At 44.1% G+C, this 22,655-nt stretch overlaps 1 protein-coding gene across 4 annotated transcripts in view; it reads left to right on the forward strand.

The window, feature by feature from the left end:
• The first annotated feature begins 2,276 nt into the window (after positions 1–2,276).
• Positions 2,277–22,655, forward strand: part of GPBP1L1 (GC-rich promoter binding protein 1 like 1) — a 46,196-nt gene continuing 25,817 nt past the window's right edge. For 2 of the 4 annotated variants that reach the window (XM_032217532.1, XM_032217531.1), the window contains exons 1-3: positions 2,277–2,486; positions 15,077–15,886; positions 16,550–16,664. In XM_032217532.1, the coding sequence (XP_032073423.1) occupies positions 16,605–16,664 (60 nt within the window). In that variant the 5' untranslated portion in view covers positions 2,277–2,486; positions 15,077–15,886; positions 16,550–16,604. Of the gene's footprint in view, positions 2,487–15,076; positions 15,887–16,511; positions 16,665–22,655 lie in introns of all 4 variants that reach the window. The other 2 variants (XM_032217530.1, XM_032217529.1) reach the window with 2 other exon arrangements.

Genomic DNA, 22,655 nt, shown 5'->3' on the forward strand with positions numbered 1-22,655 from the left:
CCCATCCACCCCTTCATAAAAACTTTGAGATGAGACCTAAGACATTTTTATTAAGCTTTCATGGCTAACAGTAGATTTGAACATGGGTCCCCTCAATGCTAGTCCAACACATTAATTATGGACAATTTTGGCTCAGATTTATAGGTACAATGATTTAAAAACTTTTCTTGTGTGCTTCTGAGACAAATTTCACACTGACAAAACTGTCATTCCAATCTCACCCAGATTTGCACTGAATACGAAAGTGTGAAAGATTCTTTATTTGAGAGAATAATAAAAAGAAGCAGGTTATTTCAGTCCAAGAGGGCAGTGGTTGTTACTTAAAATTCTAGAAAATGAAAACATAATGTTTACTGTTTGGCACTCCGAACAATTAGTTTAAATAGTAAAAATATTTAATTTGTATAAATCTACAAAAACAGCATATTTCACATTATGTCTCAGATTAAATTATATTCCTTTTAATTATCCATAAAATACTACTGCTTTTTACTAAACATTTCTCTTTGTTGTAAGTATAATTTTATCTTATTTGACATACTTTAATTGGCATTGAAGAAAAATGTGCAGAAAAAAATGAAGCAAATATTTTTGCGTGACAGAGAAAGATGTATGCACATGCCGTAGTATTAATAGTTACTTAGGTGATAATTTATCAGGTTAATCCAATTCAACCTTGGATCATAAACTAATCATATTGGTTGTTTGTGCGCAACACATTAACTATTTATTTGATGGGTTAATCTATAGTAGACCTAACTGTGCTTTCCTTAGGTATTCTGTATTTGCATAATGCTTTGAATCATATACAGACTGAATTTGCACAGGCTGGGCTAAGATTTGCTAACCTTACATATGATTGTGGTTCAGTATGTTCAGGTAAGATAGTTTGTCAACAGTGCTGTCTTGTAAAAATAAAAGCTATCTATAAGCTATCCCTGTTTTGTATGGATTTGTTCATACTTTGAAGTAATAGATTCCCAGACTGAGTAGGGGGTGGCAGGGAGGGGGGAGTGTCTGATATTTTTCTCCTTTTAAATTATTTTTAATAGAAATGATGTAGTTGTTCAATGACAATAGTTCAAAAACAGAGGATGTATTTAGAAGAACAGATATTCTAGAATTCTTGCCTTTTGTCATGCTTTTCTATTTGTGATCATACCTTTTAGTAGCTTTTTTTAAAAAAGAGATCTATATCTTTTCTAGGTCTGACTCATTCACAGGAATGTAAAAAGGCCATTTACAAGGGCATGTTGTTGATCTAACATTTCTCATTCAGTAAATGAGGATGCCTTTACACAATACAAACCACAACATCTAAACAAAACCAAACACTTGCAATGCAACTTTATAGGGGACGTGAGCAGCACATAAATGTAATAAATTGTGTGACCAGGCCACTTTAAGTCCTAATTGATTAGTTTAACTTTTTACATGAACATTGCCAGTAGTTAACCACCAAGTTTTATGGTAATAATAGTTAAATGTTTTTGATGTTTGATTCCCAGTAACTCTGGAAGGTCTACAAATTGTTAAAAAATTTAAAAACAAAAAACAATGCAAAAAACACAAAAGCAACGAAGATGGCAGACAACCGGGGACAAACACAGCTAGAAAAGTATGATTAAGGGTGCTATGCTGGAACTTAACACTTTTATTTAACGTTCTAAGTACAATAACTACAGGCGGATTAAATTTTTTACTAGGTACTTTTTAAGTAAGAGACATTTCGTTAATTTTGAATGAGCAAAATTAATCTGGTTTGTCGAAAGCACATAGAGAATTGCAGAAAAAAATAAGACTTTATTATAATGTTTTCCATGGCTCATTTAGTTCCAAACTAAATCGTCCAGTGCAAATCCTTCCGGTATGCGCTTCGTTTATTATGGTTCAGAGTGTCACGCGAGCCCTGGACAATGAACCGAGTTATCCACGGATAACCGTGCTGTGAGAATAGACACACGACCGAGCAAATAACACCAAGGTCGTGCCAACTGGAGAGGAGCCGAGAACAAAGCGTGTAAAGATAGTAGTTGCAGACCGAACCGAGCATAACTTAACGCCAACAGAATGATACACGCTCACGCATGCGTAAAAGAGAACGGGCGAATTCAAGCGAGCGTTCCGAAGAGTCTTTGATAGGTGGTGCGCGTGCGGCTATTTTGTATGGCTTAGCAAGTGAGCGCGCGTGCGCTCCACCCTTAGCACGGGCAGGGCCAGGTGGGCGTGTTTCTATCCCCCCTAACACCACCTTTCGCCTGAATAGCCCCGCCCCACTCCGGCCCTCGGCCGGTCCGGGCAGCCATTTTGGGCAGAGCTTTGTTATGATTCGGTCTGAGGAACTGAAGCTACGGAGAGAGTGAGGGGGCGAGTTGGGGCCTGGTTCTGTGAGCACGGCCTTGCGTGGATAAAAAAAAGAGAGAGAGAAGAGGAGCTGGACTTAAGGAGGGAGTTGAGTGGCTGCCAGCGTCGGGGGAGAAACTGAGGTAGGAAGGCAGCGGGGAGAGAGAGTCCAGAGTAGGCAAGGGGGCGGGAGTGTAAATAAGTGCTGCTTCGGGTGCAGGAATTGGGGGAGAGAGGAAGGAAGGAGGTGGCTGAAGGCCTTCTGTATTGATCCGATGGGTGAGAGTGGGTGGCTGGGGGAGTTGCTGGGTGCGGTGGGGGGAGCAGTGGTTGCGGGAAGCGTTTGGGACGAGCGGGTGGATGGAGAGATGCTGGAGAGAGACGGGTTTGGGCAGGAGCGGGCGGGCAGGCGATAGGGAAAGGAGTTCCGAGACCCAGTTTCCGTGAGAAATGGAGGCGGAGGAAGAGGAGGCTTGGGGGTTTAGGAGGACGGGGACGGGGTTTGCGAGAGAGCTTCGATTGGGCTGGAGAGGGTTGATAGAAGCTGCGGTAGGCCTCGAAGTGCAAAGTTGAGTGGGGGCGGGGTGGGCAGGGCGGCTGAAGAGAGTAGACGAGGAAAGAGGGTAGATATGCCTCGGTGCCAGGCAGGTAGGCGTGTGTTTGTGAGGGTTTGTTTTATATATGTGGTGGAAGTCCCGCTGTAGGAAGGGAGGAAACGGGCAGCAATTTCGCGGTCTCGTCGAAAAGAGGGTCTGAAGCGGAATGCGGAGTAGGAAGTGTGAGAGTTTTGGAGGAGTCCTTGGGTTGCCGCGGGGGGAGGTGTAAATGTGCCTCGCGAGGCAACCATTCTGTTTCGCGCGACTGGGGCAAAACGGGAACGTTTAGAAGGTGGTTAACTTCGTTTTCTCACCTGTGAAACGGTGTTGGCTATTTTCGAAGCTCCTCGCCCCCACTTATTAAGGAAGTAATGCCAGTGCTTTTGAACTAGTAACATTTGCCTTTTCTGCAAAAATATATATAATAATAGGTTTTTTTTAAAAAAAGATACGTGAGTTATTTTTGTGGTAGAAATAAGAAGTTGACCAGTGTTAAACTAAATCATGGTTTTCTGAATGAATCTGCTTGTCTGTTAATGCACAGCACTGAGCCAGCTAACCACATTGGCGAGATACACGGACACACTTAGAACCAGAAAGTAGCCAATCACATTTTAACTAGTACAATTGCACTACTCCAACCACTATTGCTAAAGTTTAATAAGATTTTTGATTACGTAATCCTGAAGTCTTTGGTTACACATAGCTCTGTCGAATTGGAGGCACCATACTGTGTTTGGGGAAATGTGAAATGAATTTTGCATAGAAATTGGATTTACAGTTTTTTAATTTTACTGAATAAATAATCACAGATGAGTTCATACAACATGCCAAGTTAGAGCAAACTCCATTCCAATCAATATTTTTGGAATACTAGTTATTGAGTAAGGTTTTAAGCATTTTGTAACTCTAAAGAATTTCTTTTTGAAAAAGATCTTGATCAACTTTTAAGGGACTACAATTGGGATGTAGTTTGAACCATTGGACTAAATGTTTCAGACTAGAATTGAAATTCTGAATTGTTTCCTTCATGTAAACTGCTGCTAGATAACCAGAGTTGTTTGGGCTACTATGAAGGCAAGCTATATTCAACATTTTTAATACAGAATATCTGATGGTTCAATGTTGAACAAGAATTTATTCACATTGCTGTCACAAATATGTTTTAAATCCAGGAAATGTTATATTTACACATGTTTGAGAAGAAAACTATTGCTACTACGTGTGTTCCCAAAAATAAGACATGGCATTTTTTTACCCCCTAAATAAGTACTTGGCCTTGGGAGATATTATTTTGAGGTGCAGGAGGGCGGCGAGCGTGGTTGCCTCATGGCTGCTGCTGTGTTGCAATATTTTCAGGGAGGGTTATTTTTGGGGAAACAACATTTTAATACTAATATAACGCTCAATAGATATATAGGTTATAGTATTACTTTATAAGTTGAGATTGACTTGTTAGATACTTTTTTAAGATTGAATTGGTCACTAACTTAAAAACTATTCCCTACTAAAAAGGGATATTATTAAAATATTTTATGATCCTGTTAAAAAAATGAAAGCCTGATAAAGTTGCATAATTGGACAGTTAAATAATCTCTGCAAATAACTTAGTGAGTTACCCTTACTAATTGTATCCCCAATATATGTATGTACATATTATATATTTTGTCTGGTTTTAAGGGAGTAAATACTTTTCATAGTTTGGATGTAGCAAATCAAGCCTTGTTTCGATTAAAGCTTTTAATGATATCCCTATGTTATGTAATACATGCTCGTGGGTGGAGCTATATTCCCACTATATTTGAACTGCTCAGTTAAAAATCTGGTCCAGAAGAGCTTTGTAGATTATATGAATATCTGTGTGACCAATCTAAATAAACAGACTATAGTGTGATATAATATCACCCAATATTGGAGCAGGAAGCATGTTCCCAAGCCATCATGTTTATCATATAAACTTACGATATGCAGATAAGAATCCACTTTTTGTATACTAAAACAAATTTTAAAAATCTTTATGGATTGTGTCATTCTGTTCATTAAGCCATAGAAATTATGTAGGTTCCAACACATTGGATGATAAATCCATAACAATTTATGTTTGAAGAATAATGTAGATAGATTTAGCCATAGAAAACAGAAGTTAGTAGACAACTGAAGATATTCTTTTAAATACCATGTAATTCCTGTTATAATCTATACTTATTAAAGTTCCCAACATTTATATATATATAGTCTTGTGGAGAACAAAACTGACATCCCCTTATTTCAATTTTTCTTTGTCCTTTAAAGTAGAACGTTAAACCTCTGAAGTAAATTAAGTACGTATGTTTCTCCAGTGTATTCTTGTTCTTATCTCTTCAAGAAAAAAGTAGTTATTTACCCAGTTAGTATTTTTTATAATTTGACTACATATGAATATGAACTGCTACTTTTCCTGTTTACATAGTTGTAAAATATTAATATTGGTTTCCAAAAAGGAAGCTAAAGAAAAATTGTGATTTAAATTCCTTGTGTATCTATTAAGCTCATAATACAACAGTAAAACCTTCTGTTCATTTGATTAAATTCATGCTTTCTTTTTTATTGGGGGGGGGCATATGCTTCATATTATATCTCATAATTACGTAGTAGCCCTACTTCCCTCTTCACAAACTATAAATTAAGGTAAGCTATATATTTTTGTACTTAAGGAGTCAGAGTTAGATACATTTACATTTGGATCCTCATAATGGAGTTCAAATGTTTTTATTTTAAAGGGACAGAAATGTGACCTATAAATGTCAAATGATACCATGATGTTCATGTCCTGGATGCTGCATGAACATCTGGCTCCTTTTTATTACAATTACAAATTACATTTTTTATCATTTATAATAATAATAATTTAGTTGAGTCTTTAATTATTTCCCCAAATATAATAATCGGTTTAAATCTGAACTGATTATATTTAGACTAATATGGTTAAAGGTTGCTTAAATTAAAATGCAATGGAAACACTCAGAGTGTGTACCAATAACTTAATTGCTATGTGAAGTACATAAAACACTTCAGCCTATTACCGGTATGAAAATTCAGGTTTCCTTTGCCCTCCTAAAATAAAATAGAGATGGGGAAAAATGGGCAAATATTCCAGAGGGCTAGAGCTGCAAAAGGGAAAGGCATAGCTTTGATGTCTAATAAGATGATATTGTTCAGCAGAAGCGACCCGAATATGCCCATTCTGAAATCTTACAGGATTGCAAAGGCAATTGAGGAAAAGAGTGTGAATATATTCCAGATTTGTAGGCTGTTTATAAAATACTAATTGTCAAAAGCATTTCACTGGATGGTTTAAATAGCGCCTGGAGCCAATAACTTATTTTGATGTGACAGTACTTAGATGTATTAATTAGATAGTGAAACCAAAGATAGATATACTGCTACAGTATTAAAAGTAAAAATATACTTAGAGATCCAGATAATACTTTAAAAAGGTATATCTTGCCATGGATAATTTCTACTCTGGTATTCTTCTACATGTTCCTAAAAAGGCATTGTTCATCAATTTAATGCACTATTTCAAAATTTTAATGAGAAAAATTCTTGCCTTGATTTTCTTTAAGGAAATTCCAGTCTTCAATGAATGTTTTAAATTTTCTTGAGTTAATTAATGGGAATCTTTTGCCTTCTGAAACTTCCCTCATGGGCAATCCTGGAATCAGCATATTTGATGCTTGTTGTAAATTAGACATGTTCAACTGTTTGAAAAATACAGATTTCCCTCTTTTCCCAGTTGCAAAAGAGACATAGTACACAATAGCATACCAACTTTGGTTTCATTTTATGAATAGAACTGAAAAAAATATGGGGAAAATCTTCAAAATTATAAGATTCTTTTGTGGAAGATCTAATGTTCACTGTATATTTTACCAATTAATAAGAATATATTATAATTTCTTATCTAATGAATTGGCATATAAGTACTGAGAAAAGTGGCCGGTATGTGAAGATAACAGATTTTTAATGTCAAGACATTGATCAACTGCTGTTGATGTTTCAGAATAATTAACGCTACAGGATTTAACAGTTGATTTATGTGATTTATGGAATGATAAGATTGTAATAACTAAAGTTTTAGAATGCGTAATATAAGTTCAGAAGTACGGGCATAGAATTAGTAATGGTCCATTACAAGTCAGTCGAAGGCTGACCTTGTAATGGACCATTAACATATAGATGGACCATTAACATATAGATATCAGGTGCTTGAGGATTAACATTACAATTAAATAAATACTATTTTATATTTATTGGATATTTATGTATCTTTTCAGGAATCCCACCTTAATATGGTCATGTATTGTCTGAAGAATTATATTAGTATTATAAACTAAGAGTGGCATTATTTTAGGTTAAAACGCTTTCTATTATCTAGATATGGATTAAGTGCTTCAGAGTCCCCTACTGTACAGTATTAGAAATACATTTTTTTCTTTTTGAAATAATTTTATTATTTAAACGGAGGTTTGTAAAATAATGTTTTCAGAGTCACTGGAGAAAGTTCAGCTGGATGGCGATAAGAGGATGCAGTGAAGGCAACAAAGTAAACACTGATGCCCTCACCATGCAATAGGTGTGATCATTCTGTGTTCTCCAATACTATATCCATAATGGCTGTTTCAGATAATTCAAAGAGAAACAAAGTATTGTAGAAATAATAGCACACTTTTTAAAATAAAATCAGAATTGATTCCTGACGACTGCCTGGACTAGTCTTTGCAGTTTCTTGGTAAGATTTTAGAAATGGTTTGTCATTGCCTGCTTCCTAGGGTTGAAAGAGAATGACTGGCCTAAAGTCACTCACCTGATTTGTGCCTAAACTGGGACTAAGATGCAAAATATCCCATTTCTAGTCTGGTGCCCTAAACAGTACTCCAAACTGGCTCTCTAAGAAGTTGCATTGGAGTAAGCCAATTTAAACTTATCTACCAAGAATGTTTCACTGTAATGCTCTGCTATGGTGTGATGTCTTTCGGTCACCTAACCACAGAAAACATATCCGGACAATGCTGGCTTTTTGACTTAAGAAACTGAGATGAATACCATCCCCTGAAGTTTTTGGCAGATTTTACCTGCTAACCTTGTTACTTATACTATATTGTTCTGTTTATTGAACTATTACGGTAGTCTTGTTTTTTTACTTAAGATATTTTAAAAGGTTGTTTGTGTGAAAGTTCCTCATATTCCAAACAGAGTAGATAACTTGTTCTTACATATTCTCTTTGAATTCTAATAAGTTACTGTTACAAAACTGCTATACCTTAGTATTCAAAATTTCAGAAGAAAAAGCACTTTACAATTTGATACTGTAGGTTTGCAGGTTTCACTTTGTATATTTGTATGTATACTATCAAGATAAAACAAGTAGAATTTTGTATAAAATGCTTGGAATTCTGAGCTTCAGATTTTCTTTGGAATACTACAGTTGAATAGAGTTCATTGATTTTTTTCACACAACTTGACTTTAATAGCTTTAATCTATTGATTTCATTGTATAATTTAAAGACAATACATTTTTATGGGGATCATTTTGTAAACTATTCTTAAAACAGAAATGTTTGCTGCTATAGTGCAATTCGAGATTTTCTAATTTTTACCTTTGCCTACCCCCGTTGTAGATAACTGAAGTTGTTTAATCAGTCATAATTTTTTCCCCTGGCTGTGTCACAAGCTGACTGTTGTGGAGATTTGACAAAATAGAATTACTAAGTATAAAAACTGAAATGTACATCCAAAAATTTGTATACATTTCATTGTATTCTTATGAATACTAATTTATTGTAATATATGAAGCTGCTTTGGAAAGTTGCATTAATTTCAGATGATAGTATATTATATTAAATTAAAACTGAAACTTTTGATTTATAGTACTCTAGTTAAGAATACATTCTCATACATCTCATCCAAGAGGCTTCTTCAGCTCTGACTGGATGAGGGGGAATGGAAGGATTTATACTCCATTCTCCACCATCCAGTCAGAGCTGAAGAAGCTTCTTGGATGAGAAGCGAAATTTCTTCAAAGAAAAACAGAAAGCCCAATTGCCTCTTGAAAAAAGCACCTTTGGGACAACTATGACCTGGATGATTGAGATTTTCCAGAGGAAAGGAGGGAGTGGTCACATGTGCGTATTCTCAAAGCCTGATTGGTCCAAAGATTGAGAGCAAACTCTTAAATACTGGACTTCCAGTCCTAACCCAGTTTCCTCTATGGTAGGAGTTCTATTTATTCCAATTTGGTCTCATTTGGTTTAATTGGGCATCTTAAAAGGTTTTCCTAAATTTCTAAATTCTGCAGCTGCGGCCCCAAGGGACGGTTTCTGCCCCGGGCAGTTGGGGAGGGCCCTGTGGGGCATTCTGTCTCCCCCCCGCGGGCCCAGAGCCTCAGCCCTATCCCCGGGATTGCGGGGGTGCCAGCTCTTGATCCAGCTGCCTGAGTGGCAGCTTTATTGTTTAAACAGCCGGGAGAAGCAGCAGTGGCACCACGAGGCGTACATGAGCCGCTTGTGGAGCCGCCGCTTGATTCGGGCGGCTGCCGCGTTTCTCTTTAGTCTCTAGCCACTGCGAGTGTTCCTGGGGAGGGGGTCTCTGCCTGGGTGCCGCATGGCCCTCCCCTGACCTTGGCTGCATCAGTACGGGCCTCTGGACGCCCGGCAGAGCCGCTGGAGTTACTGATCAGCAGGAAAAACTTCTGGCGGCCATTTTGGTTTGGTCGCCACGTGCGTGAGGATCGTGCTTCGGCCTATGGCCATTAAGGCTGGTGCGGTGGCTCTCCCTTGGCCTAGCAGACGACTGGAACAGCAGGCCCAGGTCCCAGTGGGGCCTACAGCGGCTTGAAATCCTCCATTCCTTCCTGCTGGACGCGTGAGTGGGGTAATGGAGGAGGGCTCGGATATTCCCCGGGCCAGGTGGCAGGCCTGGTGAGGGGTGAGGAAGGCCCAGTGCAGGGGGTGGAGTCGGTTGTTCCCCCTCCGAGTTTTTCCTCTGCCCAACACCCATCTCGATCCTCCACGAGGGAGGAGGCCAGAAGGCACAAGGCCATCAAGAAAATGTCTGCCAGGGCGTAGAAACAGGCTAAGTCAGCTGGGGCCTCTGCCAGGGACAGGTCCCGGTCTCCTCTCAGGGCCCCTTTCGGCCCACTCCTCTCCTAGGGGATTTAGTCCTTCTTCTCCTCGGCCTCTCCGGACAGGTTCACTCCTACTCCGGGAGGAGGGGTGTCCCCCTCTCACTCCCGCTCAGGGGATCCCTTGGAGGGTACTTCTAGTGGATCCTACCCCTCGCGCAGGTTGGCTCCCCAGGGGCCTGGTTCTGCCTATGGTGATATAGAGGATTTGGATCAGTTCCCTGAGGGTCTTAAGAGGCTTATTTCCGCTGCCATTTTGCGGGGCATTGCCCAGCAAGATAGGTGCTGCTTCTTTTCCAGGCATGGAGGTCTGGGCCGTGCCAGTGTTGGGCTACATCCCTTCCATGGTTAGTGAGACTTCGGTCATGGGGGAGGAGAATCTCCAGGACATGGGTTTCTCGGAGGACGAGGGTGCAGCCCCATTGGATGAGCCCGCTTCTTTGGGCTTCTTTGCCCCAGCCATGTTCAAAATTCTCTTGGACAAGGCACGGAAAACCACCAAGGTGGGAACGGGGGATCCTCAGTGCCTCCACCTAGGGATCCTGACATGGCCATGTTTTCTGCCATGGCCACGAACAAGGAGGAGATTCCAGCTCCTCCCTTGTTTATGGAGGTCCTGACCAACCAGTGGGCATGTCCCTCCAATTTCTCGAATCCTGGGAGCAATGGCCGCTGGCACTATAATGTGGAACAGATCTTTGCCCAGGCTGTTCAGTTGCCGGCCATCAACACTCCGGTGGCTGCCCTGGTATCCTCTCAGGTGGTATCAGGCGATGCGGGGGATAAGTTGAAGCCGGAGGATAAGCGCGCTGAGCTTACCTTGAGAAAGAACTTCAATGGCACTGCGTGGGCTATCAAGTCCACGGCCTCGGCTTCCTGTTTTAACTGGGCCACGGTCATGTGCCTTAAGCAGCTCCAGAAGTGCATTCCCATCCAGGACGAGCGGCTCCACCAGGATCTCATCAAGATCATGGCGGCCTGCCAGTTTTCCGCTGATGCGACCCTGGACACGGTCAATTTCGTGTCCATTTCATTTCATTTATTAAATTTCTATGCCGCCCAACTCCGGAGGACTCTGGGCAGCTTACAGAAATAAAAAAGATTAAAAAGAATTATTAAAAACAATTGGACACAACAAGGTTAAAAGGAAAACACAACAAACACCCAATCAGGAGGGGGCTGGACCTCAATCAAGGGGTCAACAGCCCCAAGCCTGCCGGAAAAGCCAGGTTTTAATGGCTTTGCGAAAGGCCATGAGAGTGGGTAGGCCCCGGATCTCAGGGGGCAGCTCATTCCACAGGGCCGGAGCAGCAACAGAGAAGGCCCTACTCCTAGGCGTCGCCAGTCGGCATTGTCCCGCTGAAGGCACCCGGAGAAGGCCCATCCTGTGCGATCTTATTGGTCTGAGGGTGGTATGTGGCAGAAGACGGTCTCGCAGATACCCGGGTCCTAGGCCATGTTCGGCTTTTAAGGTGACGACCAGCAACTTGACTCATGCTCAGAGACCAATGGGTAGCCAGTGCAGCTCACGGAGGATAGGTGTGATATGGGTGTACCTTGACACACCCAGAATCGCTTGCGCGGCTGCATTCTAGACTAATTGCAGTCTCCAAACACTTTTCAGGGGCAGCCCCAAGTAGAGCGCATTACAGTAATCCAGTCTTGAGATGACGAGGGCATGAGTGACTGTCTGAAGTGCCTCCCGGTCCAAATAGGGCCGCAATTGGTGCACCAGGCGAACCTGGGCAAAGGCCCCCCTGGTCACAGCCAACAGGTGATGTTCCAAGGTCAGCTGTGAATCCAGGAGGACCCCCAAATTGGGAACCCTCTCTGAGGGGGGCAATTTTTCTCCTCCCAGGGTTAAGGACGGACTGGATGGACTGTCCTTAGGGGGGCAACATCCACAGCCATTCGGTCTTGTCAGGATTGAGTGCAAGTTTGTTCACTCCCATCCAGACCTTAACAGCTTCCAGGCACTGGCACATCACTTCCACCGCTTCACTGAGTTGGCACAGGGTGGACAGATACAACTGAGTATCGTCCGCATACTGGTGGTATTTAATCCCGTGCCGGCGGATGATCTCACCCAATGGCTTCATGTAGATGTTAAATAGGAGGGGGAACAGGACGACTCCTGCGGCACCCCATAATTGAGGGGCCTAGGAGTCGACCTCTGTCCTCCGACCAACACAGACTGCGACCTGTCGGAGAGGTAAGAGGAGAATCACCATAAAACGGTGCCTCCCACTCCCACCTCTTCCAGCCATCGCAGAAGGATACCATGGTCGATGGTATCGAAGGCTGCTTGGAGGTCAAGGAGCACAAGGACAGAGGAACGCCCTCTGTCCCTGGCCTGCCAGAGGAATGCCCTCTGTCCCTGGCCTGCCAGAGATCATCGGTCAGTGCGACCAAAGTGGTTTCGGTGGAGTAGCCAGGCCTGAAACCAGACTGAAAAGGGTCTAGAAAATCTGCTTCATCCAAGGTCCGTTGGAGTTGGAGGGCCACCACCTCTGAGACTAGGCGCCTGGGCGGAGAGGCACCTGTTGTCCTTGGTGTCAGAACACATCTCCGGGCTCTCCAACATCCAGGCAGATTGGCTGAGTCGGGCGACTCTGGTCAAGGGCGAGTGGCAACTCCATCCGTCATTATTTCGGAGGATCTGTCAGTGGTTCGGCACTCCTCTGGTGGATCTGTTTGGCTTGCCCGCGAACTCGCAACTTCCCCAGTTTTTCACCCGTTTCCTGTCCAGGTCTGCGGGGGGCACGGGCGCCCTCAGGAGCAGGTGGCCCGCGGGCCTTCTGTATGCATTTTCTCCCGTCCCCCGCGTTCCGGGGACCATCTGGAAGGTGGTAGCGGAGTAGGCTCTGATCCTTGTGGTGGCCCCTTATTGGCCCAGGAGCCCTTGGTTCGCGGACCTAGTCCAGCTGTCAGTGGCCCCTCCGCGGAGGATCCCGCGGAGGAGGTGGTCTTGCAGCAGGGGTCCTGCTTCACCCAGAGCACCAGTGGATCCATCTGACCGCCTGGCTCTTGAACGGTGGCTGCTGGCGGGGGCTAACCTGTCCGCTGGGGTCATTTGTACCTCGAGGAGTCTCGGTGTTCTTCGATGACCCGCATCTACAATTCCACCTGGGCGGCCTTTGTCCGGTGGTGTTCTCTTGGCATTTCTCCCGACAGGGCCACTATTCCTAACGTCTTGGATTTCCTGCAGGAGGGCCTTGACGACGGGCTTTCACAGAATACGTTGCACCGCCAGGTGGCGGCTTTGTCCTCGGTCCTGGGGTGTGTGGGGTCTTCTTCCCTCTCTCAGGTTCCCCTGATCACGCGTTTTCTGAAGGGGGTGGCTAATCTCAGGCCTCCCCCCATTCACAGGTTTCCCACGTGGGATCTTCCCCTGGTGCTCAGGGCCTTGACGGGGGCCCCATTCGAACCTCTTCAGTCTGTTCATCTGCGTTTCTTGTCTTTGAAAGTGGCTTTCCTGGTGGCGGTTACCTCCGCCCGACGTATTTCGGGGTTGGGCACCCTGTCTTCCAGGGATGACCTTTGTCGATTTCTCCAGGACATGGTGGTGCTTCACCTTGGTCCTACCTTCATCCCGAAGGTGCACACTCCCTTTCATAGGGCTCAGGAGATCGTCCTGCCCGACTTTTGCCCGGGCCCGTCCAATGATAGGGAGAGGCTCTGGCATCAGTTGGACATGCGCCGTGCTCTGCGGATCTACCTCCGGCGGACCGAGGGGGTCCATAAGTCTGAGGCCTTGTTTGTTTCGTTCCAGCCGGGAACGTTTTGTTCTAGAGTGTCCTCGGCCACCATTGGCTGTTGGCTGCGTCAGGCCATTGCAGGGCCTACAGAGCAGCTGGTTGTCCGGGCCTGTTGGGCATGACGGCCCGTTCTACTAGGAGTGCCGTGACCATGGCGGTGTGGGCCACGAGGGCCCCGTCTGAAGACGTTTGTCATGCAGCCACTTGGGCTTCTCCGACGCCTTTCATCTGATATTATCATCTGGATGCCTTCGCTTTGGCGGGACGCGTCATTTGGTCAGAGGGTCTTGCAGTGGGTGGCGGTTGATGCTCCCCTTGGACCTTAGTGGTTCCCTGTTTTCCCTCCCTGGGACTGTAACTTGGCTATGTCCCACATGTGACCACTCCCTCCCTTCCTCTGGAAAAAGAACATTGGTCTTACCTGAACATGTCTTTTAAGAGGAAGGGAGGGAGTGGTCACGACCCGCCCTGGTGATTTTTCTTTTGGGGCCAAGGGGAGGGCCCGGGGGGGTGTTGTTTTTTTTTTGTTGTTTCAGTTCTACCATTCACCTTCGAGGAAACTGGGTTAGGACTGGAAGGCACCAGTATTTAAGAGTTTGCTCTCAGTCTTTGGATTAATCAGGCTTTGAGAATACCCACAAGTGACCACTCCCTCCCTTCCTCTTAAAAGACACGTTCAGGTAAGACCAACGTTCTATCTCTATAGACATTTACTGTATCTAAGCATAATAATACAATCAAAGCAGGAAAGTAATATAATAAGTTTGTTTGATCGGGAATGGTTAATGTTTGCTCCTAAGAAATGTAAACATAGACTGATAAACATTTCATTAAAATTCAGTAAGAAGGGCTCCATTCCAATAATGTGTTAACTTGGAATCAATTGCTGTTTGACCATTCCCAGTCCTATTCTCTAGTTCTTTCTGCTTCAAAAAGGTATGTAGTTTGAACCACATTTATTATATTGTAAATTATGGTGTATGCATAACTGAAAATCTATGTTACAGTAAACTGCAGATATCATTCCTCAATAACTATGTGAGGACTCTCCTTTTATTTACCAAATGAGAATGGCAACCTAGTACTGACTATAAATACTACACTTGTTAGCATGTTATTTCATTAGAAATAGGGGTCCTAAGTAATGTGTCTTTGATACTACTTTTGGCCACTTTTATGATTACTGATAGGTGGTATTATTTTTTCCTTCTTTGCAGAGTACTTCGTGAATTCTACTCATTTGAAGGAAGACGACCATTGCCCAAATGTGAACTCTTCATTAAAATACAGCCATTTTTTCCTCTGTTTTTAAAAACAACAATTCAAATACAGCAGAAGGATAGCTTGCTAGCTTAGCCTTTTACTTTTAGCTTTAATTTAATGCATAACTAGAAATGGTAGGAAGACAGTAATAATTCAATCATATCTTCAAGTTGCTTTTAGTTCCTTACCAAGGAAACTTAAGTGACATTATGTGAAAAGCCTTTCAAAATACTGTTTTTAAGAAAGCTAATTTTTTAGCAACCATTAAAAATGAATCCTGCATTTTAGCACTTAATAAGAACAAAGGTTTACCAGAATTTGCAGGACTCCTCAGCATCCTTTCCCCTGTCCCTTTGTTTCAAATTCATTTGTTACAGAAGATGAACAAAGTGGATTTGTGAAATTCACCTTTAATTACGGTGCTTTTCTGAATGCTGTACAAATTTGACAACTACTTTTGTAATGTAATAACTGAATTACACAGCATTGTGACAACAGGGAACAGTTTAATGAGGTGAATGTAGTTGTAGCTTTCCAAAAATGCACAGTGCATTTTAGGTTTGTTTTTTTTCTCATATGAGTTCAGAGAGCATTTAAGATGAGCAGCTAGAGGGTTAAGGGGTGCAGTCAGCACGAAGTGCGGCTTCTCGTGCTTCCTTTGGGACTCACCATTGCCACACAGCTGGCATAGGTGCACCCTGGCGAAGAAAGGAACCTGGAAATCAAAGTATTAAAGTGAGAGTGGACTGCAAAGGCCAAACTGGGTAAGTCACTCTAGGACTCTATAGTTAAAAATAATACATTATGTTTAATACATTATATGAAGAAAAGTTTTTAATTTGTCTATTATAAGTAAATTAGTAAACTATTTCTAGATAAGCAGACATCAAAATAATTTGAATAAAAAACCCTGCTAGTAAAATGCTATTTTGGAGAGGAAATGTACACTAATTCCTCCTCAGTTTTATTTAGCTCCAGTAGTGATGATGGTAGAACCTGGCTTCTGATGATCTTGACTGAAGTGGCTTAAGGGAGTTAAATTAAACAGCAATATAACTACAGTAACTCAACCTGATGCTTAGTCAAATTAAATAAATTTTCATTAGTCCCTAGAACAGTGGGTCTCAACCTTCCTATGCCGCAACCCTTTAGTATAGTTCCTCATGTTGTGGTGACCCCCCCAACCATAAAATTATTGTATGTTTTCCGTATTTTTTCAAAAATATGTATTTTCCAATGGTCTCAGGCGACCCCTGTGAAAGGGTTGTTCGACCCCCAAAGGGGTCCCAACCCACAGGTTGAGAACCACTGCCCTAGAAAGATGGTGAGATGTTTTCCAGACTCTTCGAAGCATGCTCAGAAGAATCTGCTCTTTTCTATTGCTTTTAGTAGGGCTGACTGTGTGTGTGGTGATTCTCTCGTCTTAGCTCCTGGCCATGAGGTTTGATGCCTCACTTTATTGAAGAGAGACACTGGACCTAAATGGCGCAGCATGACTTTGTTCCTGCCTGGCTTAACTTCTCTACGCCACAGTCTGCCAAGGTAATGATTAAACCTTAGATCAATTGCTCAGACAAAGTTATAGTTAAATTGTCATTTTGATTGTGAAATGCATAAATGGCACTTATTTTCACATTTCTGAACTTTCCAGCTCCCTATTATGTGCATAGTTACAAATTTGAAGGAAATTGGTCTTAAAACTTTTCTTAAATGCTTAATAAAAATATTCCTGCGGTTTCGGTATTGCATCCAAAGTTTTGTGGCTGTGCAGAGCATTTCAGAACATTCTAATGCTGATTTTTTTTTGTAGGGACCTTATCCTGTATTGCATGTATTTCAGCATGAATAGTGCCATGTACTCCAATGGCTGCACTGGGAATTGTGTTTATTAACTGTTTCTATTGGTCATTGCTGAGCTTTTTCTTCAGTATTTCTCTAGATTTTGCTTCCCTTTGCTTTTCTTCTATTAAACCAGTATTTTTTTAGTGTTTTATAGCTGCAGGATCCAATCTGGGTTAATCACTAGGACCAGAGGTTTTGTTTTGTTTTATAGCTGTATGATGGGCAAAATAGTTTGGTCTTTGACTTCGTAGGTTTTCTTTTGAAAATAAGTTAACTGAACAATTTAAAGATCTGCTATAGAAGAATATTCTTTGTTGTTTATATTAAACCATCAGGTAAAAATCTGTTTCTGCTCCACAACTTTATTGAACAAGTACATTTGCAATTGTTCATCACAGAGATTATGAATGCTTTCTGTTTTAAGAGGTTTGGATACTGAAATAATTGAAGGAAAGCCGCCAATAGAGAAAACAGAAGACTGAGAAAATTCTAAGGAGGCAATCAGAAGGATAGGTTTCTCCAATCAAGTGTGCTTTTACAGGAGGATAGAGTGTCTGAATTTTTGTTTTGGTATCTTGGTACTTTTCTGACTGAGTTTGGCTACAAGCTAGGTATGGGCAAAAACAACCGTGGTGGAATCTAGCGAATTTGATCAGCAAGCTAGGATCAATAATGCTAGTTGCTGTATAGGTTCTGTTTTATTTTAGGACCTAAGATACGTGGTGTGAATTTAGTTTGAAGACTTGTAAGATCCTGAATATAGGAAGCAGTTGATCATTGAAAACAAAAATTCATTTCTTTGCCCTTTCCTTTTCGTTTTCAACTTTTTTCTAGTTCTGCTATATAAAATAAAGACTTAGAACTCTTAATAAACCAATATGTGTATTCTGGGGAGAATGTGCCTTTACATATTCCTTACATTCAGGTCAATCGCTTGGAAGAAGGAGCTTACCTCATGTAGGTTAAACCAGTGGCAGACAGGGCTTTTCCTGAAGAAGAATGGCTGGTGACAGTACACTTAATTAGATCTACCCAGGAATTGTAGGGAAACTGTAATAAGTATTTGGGGGAGGGGTTAGTTCTCAAGCCATCACATTGTTGTATCCCATTACAATCCTAGTGTCAACTGTCAATTTCACAGTAAGCATTCCTAGTGATAACTGAACACTTAATTTAATCTTATAAAACTTTCCTTATTACAATCAGCATTTCTCAAATTAATGTATTCTCAAATATGATTCCTGTTACAATGTATAATCAGATTTTCTCTTTGGCCATTTATTAATTTTATACGGAATTCCCACTATATGTAATGTACCATTATGTAAGCTAATCTGATCCAAGATAAAGATGTAAAATATATTGGGTATTGTGGTTTCCGGGGCTTTTTCCTCCCACCACTTTCAAGCCTATGTTACACAAGGCCAAAAAAACTACTCAGATTGGCACAGGGGCTTTGCCAGTCTCCCAGCACAGGGATCCCAACTTGGCCATGTTTATAAATCCCAACACGTCCCAGTCCCAGGCCCTCCCCTTTTCCTGGAAGTGGTACAGAATCAGTGGGCGAGGCCTTCCTACTTGCCCAATCCTGGAAGCAATGATAAGCATTATTACAATATGGAGCAGGCCTTCTCTCAGGCTCTGCAGCTTCCCACGGTAGATGCCCCAGTCGCTCTTTTAGTTAACGCATCCACAGTAGTCTCGGGTGACGTGGCCGATATGCTGAAGCCAGAGGACAAGCGTGTGGAGCTTACCCTTCGTAAGAACTTCAATACTTCTGCCTGGGCCATTAAGGCGGCCATAGCAGCATCCTATTTCAACCACACAATGGCCTTGTGGCTCTGGCAACTACAGGACCGCATCCCAATCCAAGATGAGCATCTTCACCAAGACCTCACTAAGATCATTTCAGCTACCTAGTTCTCGGCGGACGCCACACTGGATTCCATTAAATTTGCGTCCAGAGTTCTATCCACCTCTGTGACTGTGAGGAGACTCCTGTGGCTCCGTAATTGGCAAATGGACAACAAGTCCAAATGGAACCTGATGGCGGCCCCCTTCTCCAGCCCTACCCTTTTTGGAGCTTCCCTTGATCCCATCCTTGTGGAGAACAAGGATAAAAAGAAGGTCCTACCTTCAAATTCTAAGAAGCCGGACAACCATCCGTCTTCATACCGTAGGCCTTCATCCTTCAGGCCGCCTGACCAGGACTACCGCCAACAGCGGTACGCCCCCCTACAGGTATGATAGACAGAGTAAGTGGCCGTTCTACCAGGATAGGAATAGATTTCAAGGTCAATCCAAACAGCCCTTTCGCGGAGGGGGCGGCTGTTCCTTCCGCAGGGGGAAATGACTCCAACCCGAGTCAACCCATAGGCGGCCACATGGCATCCTTCGCGGACTAGTGGGATCAGATAACATCAGATGCCTGGGTCAGGTCAACGGTCAGGGAGGGTCTCCGTCTGGAGTTCCTCTCCCCTCCCCTGACGCTCTTCAGGACTTTCCCCCTCTTCCAGGGACCCAGAAAGGCACTGCCTAATGCTCCTGGCAATCCAGCATCTGCTGGACATTTAGGCGGTCGAGCCAGTTCCTCCGAAGGAGTATGGGCGTGTACTCAAACCTCTTTGTCGTCCTGAAGAGCTCCGGGGGATGGAGAGCGATCCTAGACTTGAAGTATCTGAATTCATTCCTGGTCTACCGACGCTTCAAGATGTCCTCTCTCAAATCCATATTACTGGGGATCAGACGGGGAGACTTCATGACGTCAATAGACTTAACAGAGGCATACTTACACCGCAAGTTCCTCCGTTTTTCCCAGGGGATCGTCATTTTCAATACAGGGCACTCCCATTTGGCCTGGCCTCTGCTCCCCGCACGTTCACGAAAGTCCTGCCGGCGATGGTGGCTCACCTGCGCACCCGGCCGGTGAGACTCCATTGTTACCTTGACGCCGTGCTCGTTCTAGCCCACTTCCGAACGCAGGCGAATATGGATATGCAGATCACCATCCGGACACTACAGTCCTTGGGGTTTTCCATCAACTTCCCCAAGAGCCATCTCTCTCCGTTGACAAAAATCCTACACTTAGGCACAGTGATAGACTCCAGAACAGGGCTAGTTCGTCTTTCACCAGAACGTCTGACAAGTCTGCAAACCTTGGCACGGCACATACACGCAAGTCGGTCAGTTTTCATCCTGACCTTGCCGCAATTACTGGGCAAGATGGTGTCGTGCATAGGGATTGGCCCATGGGCCCGCCTAAACTCCAGAACACTTCAGTGGACGCTCATTCCATTCCAACGACAGCGGGTGAGCAACTCCCCGTTCCATTCGTCTATCACTGGACTTCTGCTAGTCCCTGAAGTGGCAGTTGTCCCTGTCATTGAACCGCGGGGCCGAACTCTGGGAACCGGACCTCATCTCCATCACAACGAATGCCAGCCTCTTCAGCTGGGGAATGGTGATGGAGACCAGCCTGGCGCAGGGACAATGGTCAAAGTCCAACCTACGCCACAACATCAATTGGCTGGAGCTGAAGGCGGCCCGCCTAGCCCTTCTTCACTTTCGAGACTCAATAGCCAATCGACATGTCCTCCTCCTGATGGACAATGTTGCAGCAAAAGCTCACATAAATCGTCAAGGGAGGACTCATTCCAAAAGCCTGTTGCAAGAGGCTCCGAAGCTCGGGCTTTGGGCGAAACGAACTTGGCATCCATCCTATCAGAACACATCTCGGGCATTGCCAATCACCAAGCCAACTGGTTGAGCCAGAAACAGTGGATCACGGTGAGTGGCAGCTGGCTCCAGAGATATTTCACAGGATCTGCCTCCATTTCGGCGATCCACTGGTGGACTTGTTCACCAGCCCCAGCAATGCTCAAGTTCCCCGATTCTTTTCCCGCTTTCCTGCACGCAATGCGGAAGGCACGGATGCTCTCAGGAGCCCGTGGCCCCCCGGTCTTCTTTATGCCTTTCCTCCCCTTCTCATCCAGGGAACCCTGAGGAAAATAGTGTTGGAAGGAGCCCATATCATCCTGGTGGCTCCGTTTTGGCCAAGGCGTCCTTGGTTCACGGACCGTGTCCAACTATCCATCTCTCCATCCTGGAATATTCCCCAGGAGGAAGTCGCCCTGTGCCAGGGGGTCCTGATTCACCCAGAGCTCCAGTGGCTCCAGCTGACCGCCTGGCACTTGAACGGCGCTTTCTGAGGGACGCTAGCCTGTCTGCCAAGGTTATCTCCACTATCGAGGCTGCCAGGCGTCCTTTTACCACTCGAATTTATAATTCGACGTGGTCAACGTTTGTGTCCTGGTGTGGTAGGTTCCAAATATCCCCGGCTTCTGCCTCAGTCGCCCAGGTCCTTGAATTCCTACCACACGGTCTAGACCGTGGCCTCTCCCATAACACCTTACGGAGGCAGACGGCTGCCCTATTTTCGGTCTTAGCAGGGGAGGGCCATTGGTCATTAACTCAGTCACTGTTGGTGAAACGTTTCCTCAAGGGTGTGGCAAACCTGTGCCGTCCCCTGGTACACAGGTTCCCCACGTGGGATCTCTCCCTAGTTCTTAGAGCCCTTACAGGTGCCCCATTTGAGCCGTTGAGGACAGTACAACTTAGGTTCCTGAACCTGAAGGTGATTTTCCTTGTCGCCGTCACTTCGGCTAGACACATTTCCGAGTTGGGCCCTTTGTCATCCAAGGAGGATTTGTGCCAATTCCACCAAGACAGGGTTATCCTGAGGCTAGATCTGACCGTCCTGCCAAAGGTCAACTCCCTATTCCATAGGTTGCAGGAGGTCATCCTTCCCAACTTCTGCCCCTCCCCTTCCCATGAGAGGGAGGTCCACTGTCATCGCCTAGATGTCCGCCGTGCCCTACGCATTTATCTCAGGCGTACATCTCCTATCAGGTGGGCAGAGGCCCTGTTCCTGTCCTTCCAACCTAGTACGCTAGGGGCTACGGTGTCTTCCGCCACCATAGGCAAGTGGGTGCGGCAGGCCATTATGGAGGCCTATCAGGCAGTACACCAGGTTCCACCACAGGGCATTACCGCCCACTCCACTAGGAGCGTGGCCACCATGGCCCCCTGGGTTACCAAGGCTCCGTTGGAGGATATTTTTAGGGTGGCCACCTGGGACTCTCTTTCCCCCTTTATTCAACACTATCGCCTTGATCGTTTTACTTCGGCTGATGCGGCCTTCGGCCGTTGGGTACTCCAACAGGTGGTGACCCTCCGAGTCAATGGCCTGCCCCGGGACTTAGCTTGGGTATGTCCCTGTTGTAGCCCCTCCCGCCGAAACTACAGGAAAAAGAATGTTGGTCCTTACCTGAATGTTTCTTTTCTGTAGTACAGGTGGGAGGGACTACTTTCCGCCCTTGGTTTGATCAGATGGGGTTGGCGTGGTCGGTGTTTTTCTCAGTATATGTGGTGTTATTTCCTTACATAATACTGTCAGCTTTTCCATTCGATCTCGTGAAACTGGGAGCCGAGAGGGAAAGGAGGATACTTAAGAAAAATCCCTCAGTCTCTGGACCAATCCGGCTGTAACAAACCCTATTGTACCCCATCCCGCCTCTACTACAAAGAAACGTTCAGGTAAGGACCAACGTTCTTTCTATGTCGTTGTAATAGTTGAAATTAAGAACAGGGACCTATGAAGTTTTAAAAGAAACATGAAGGGATTTTAAACAC

Source organism: Thamnophis elegans, chromosome 5, assembly GCF_009769535.1.
Source record: "Thamnophis elegans isolate rThaEle1 chromosome 5, rThaEle1.pri, whole genome shotgun sequence".
Lineage (NCBI taxonomy): Eukaryota > Metazoa > Chordata > Lepidosauria > Squamata > Colubridae > Thamnophis > Thamnophis elegans.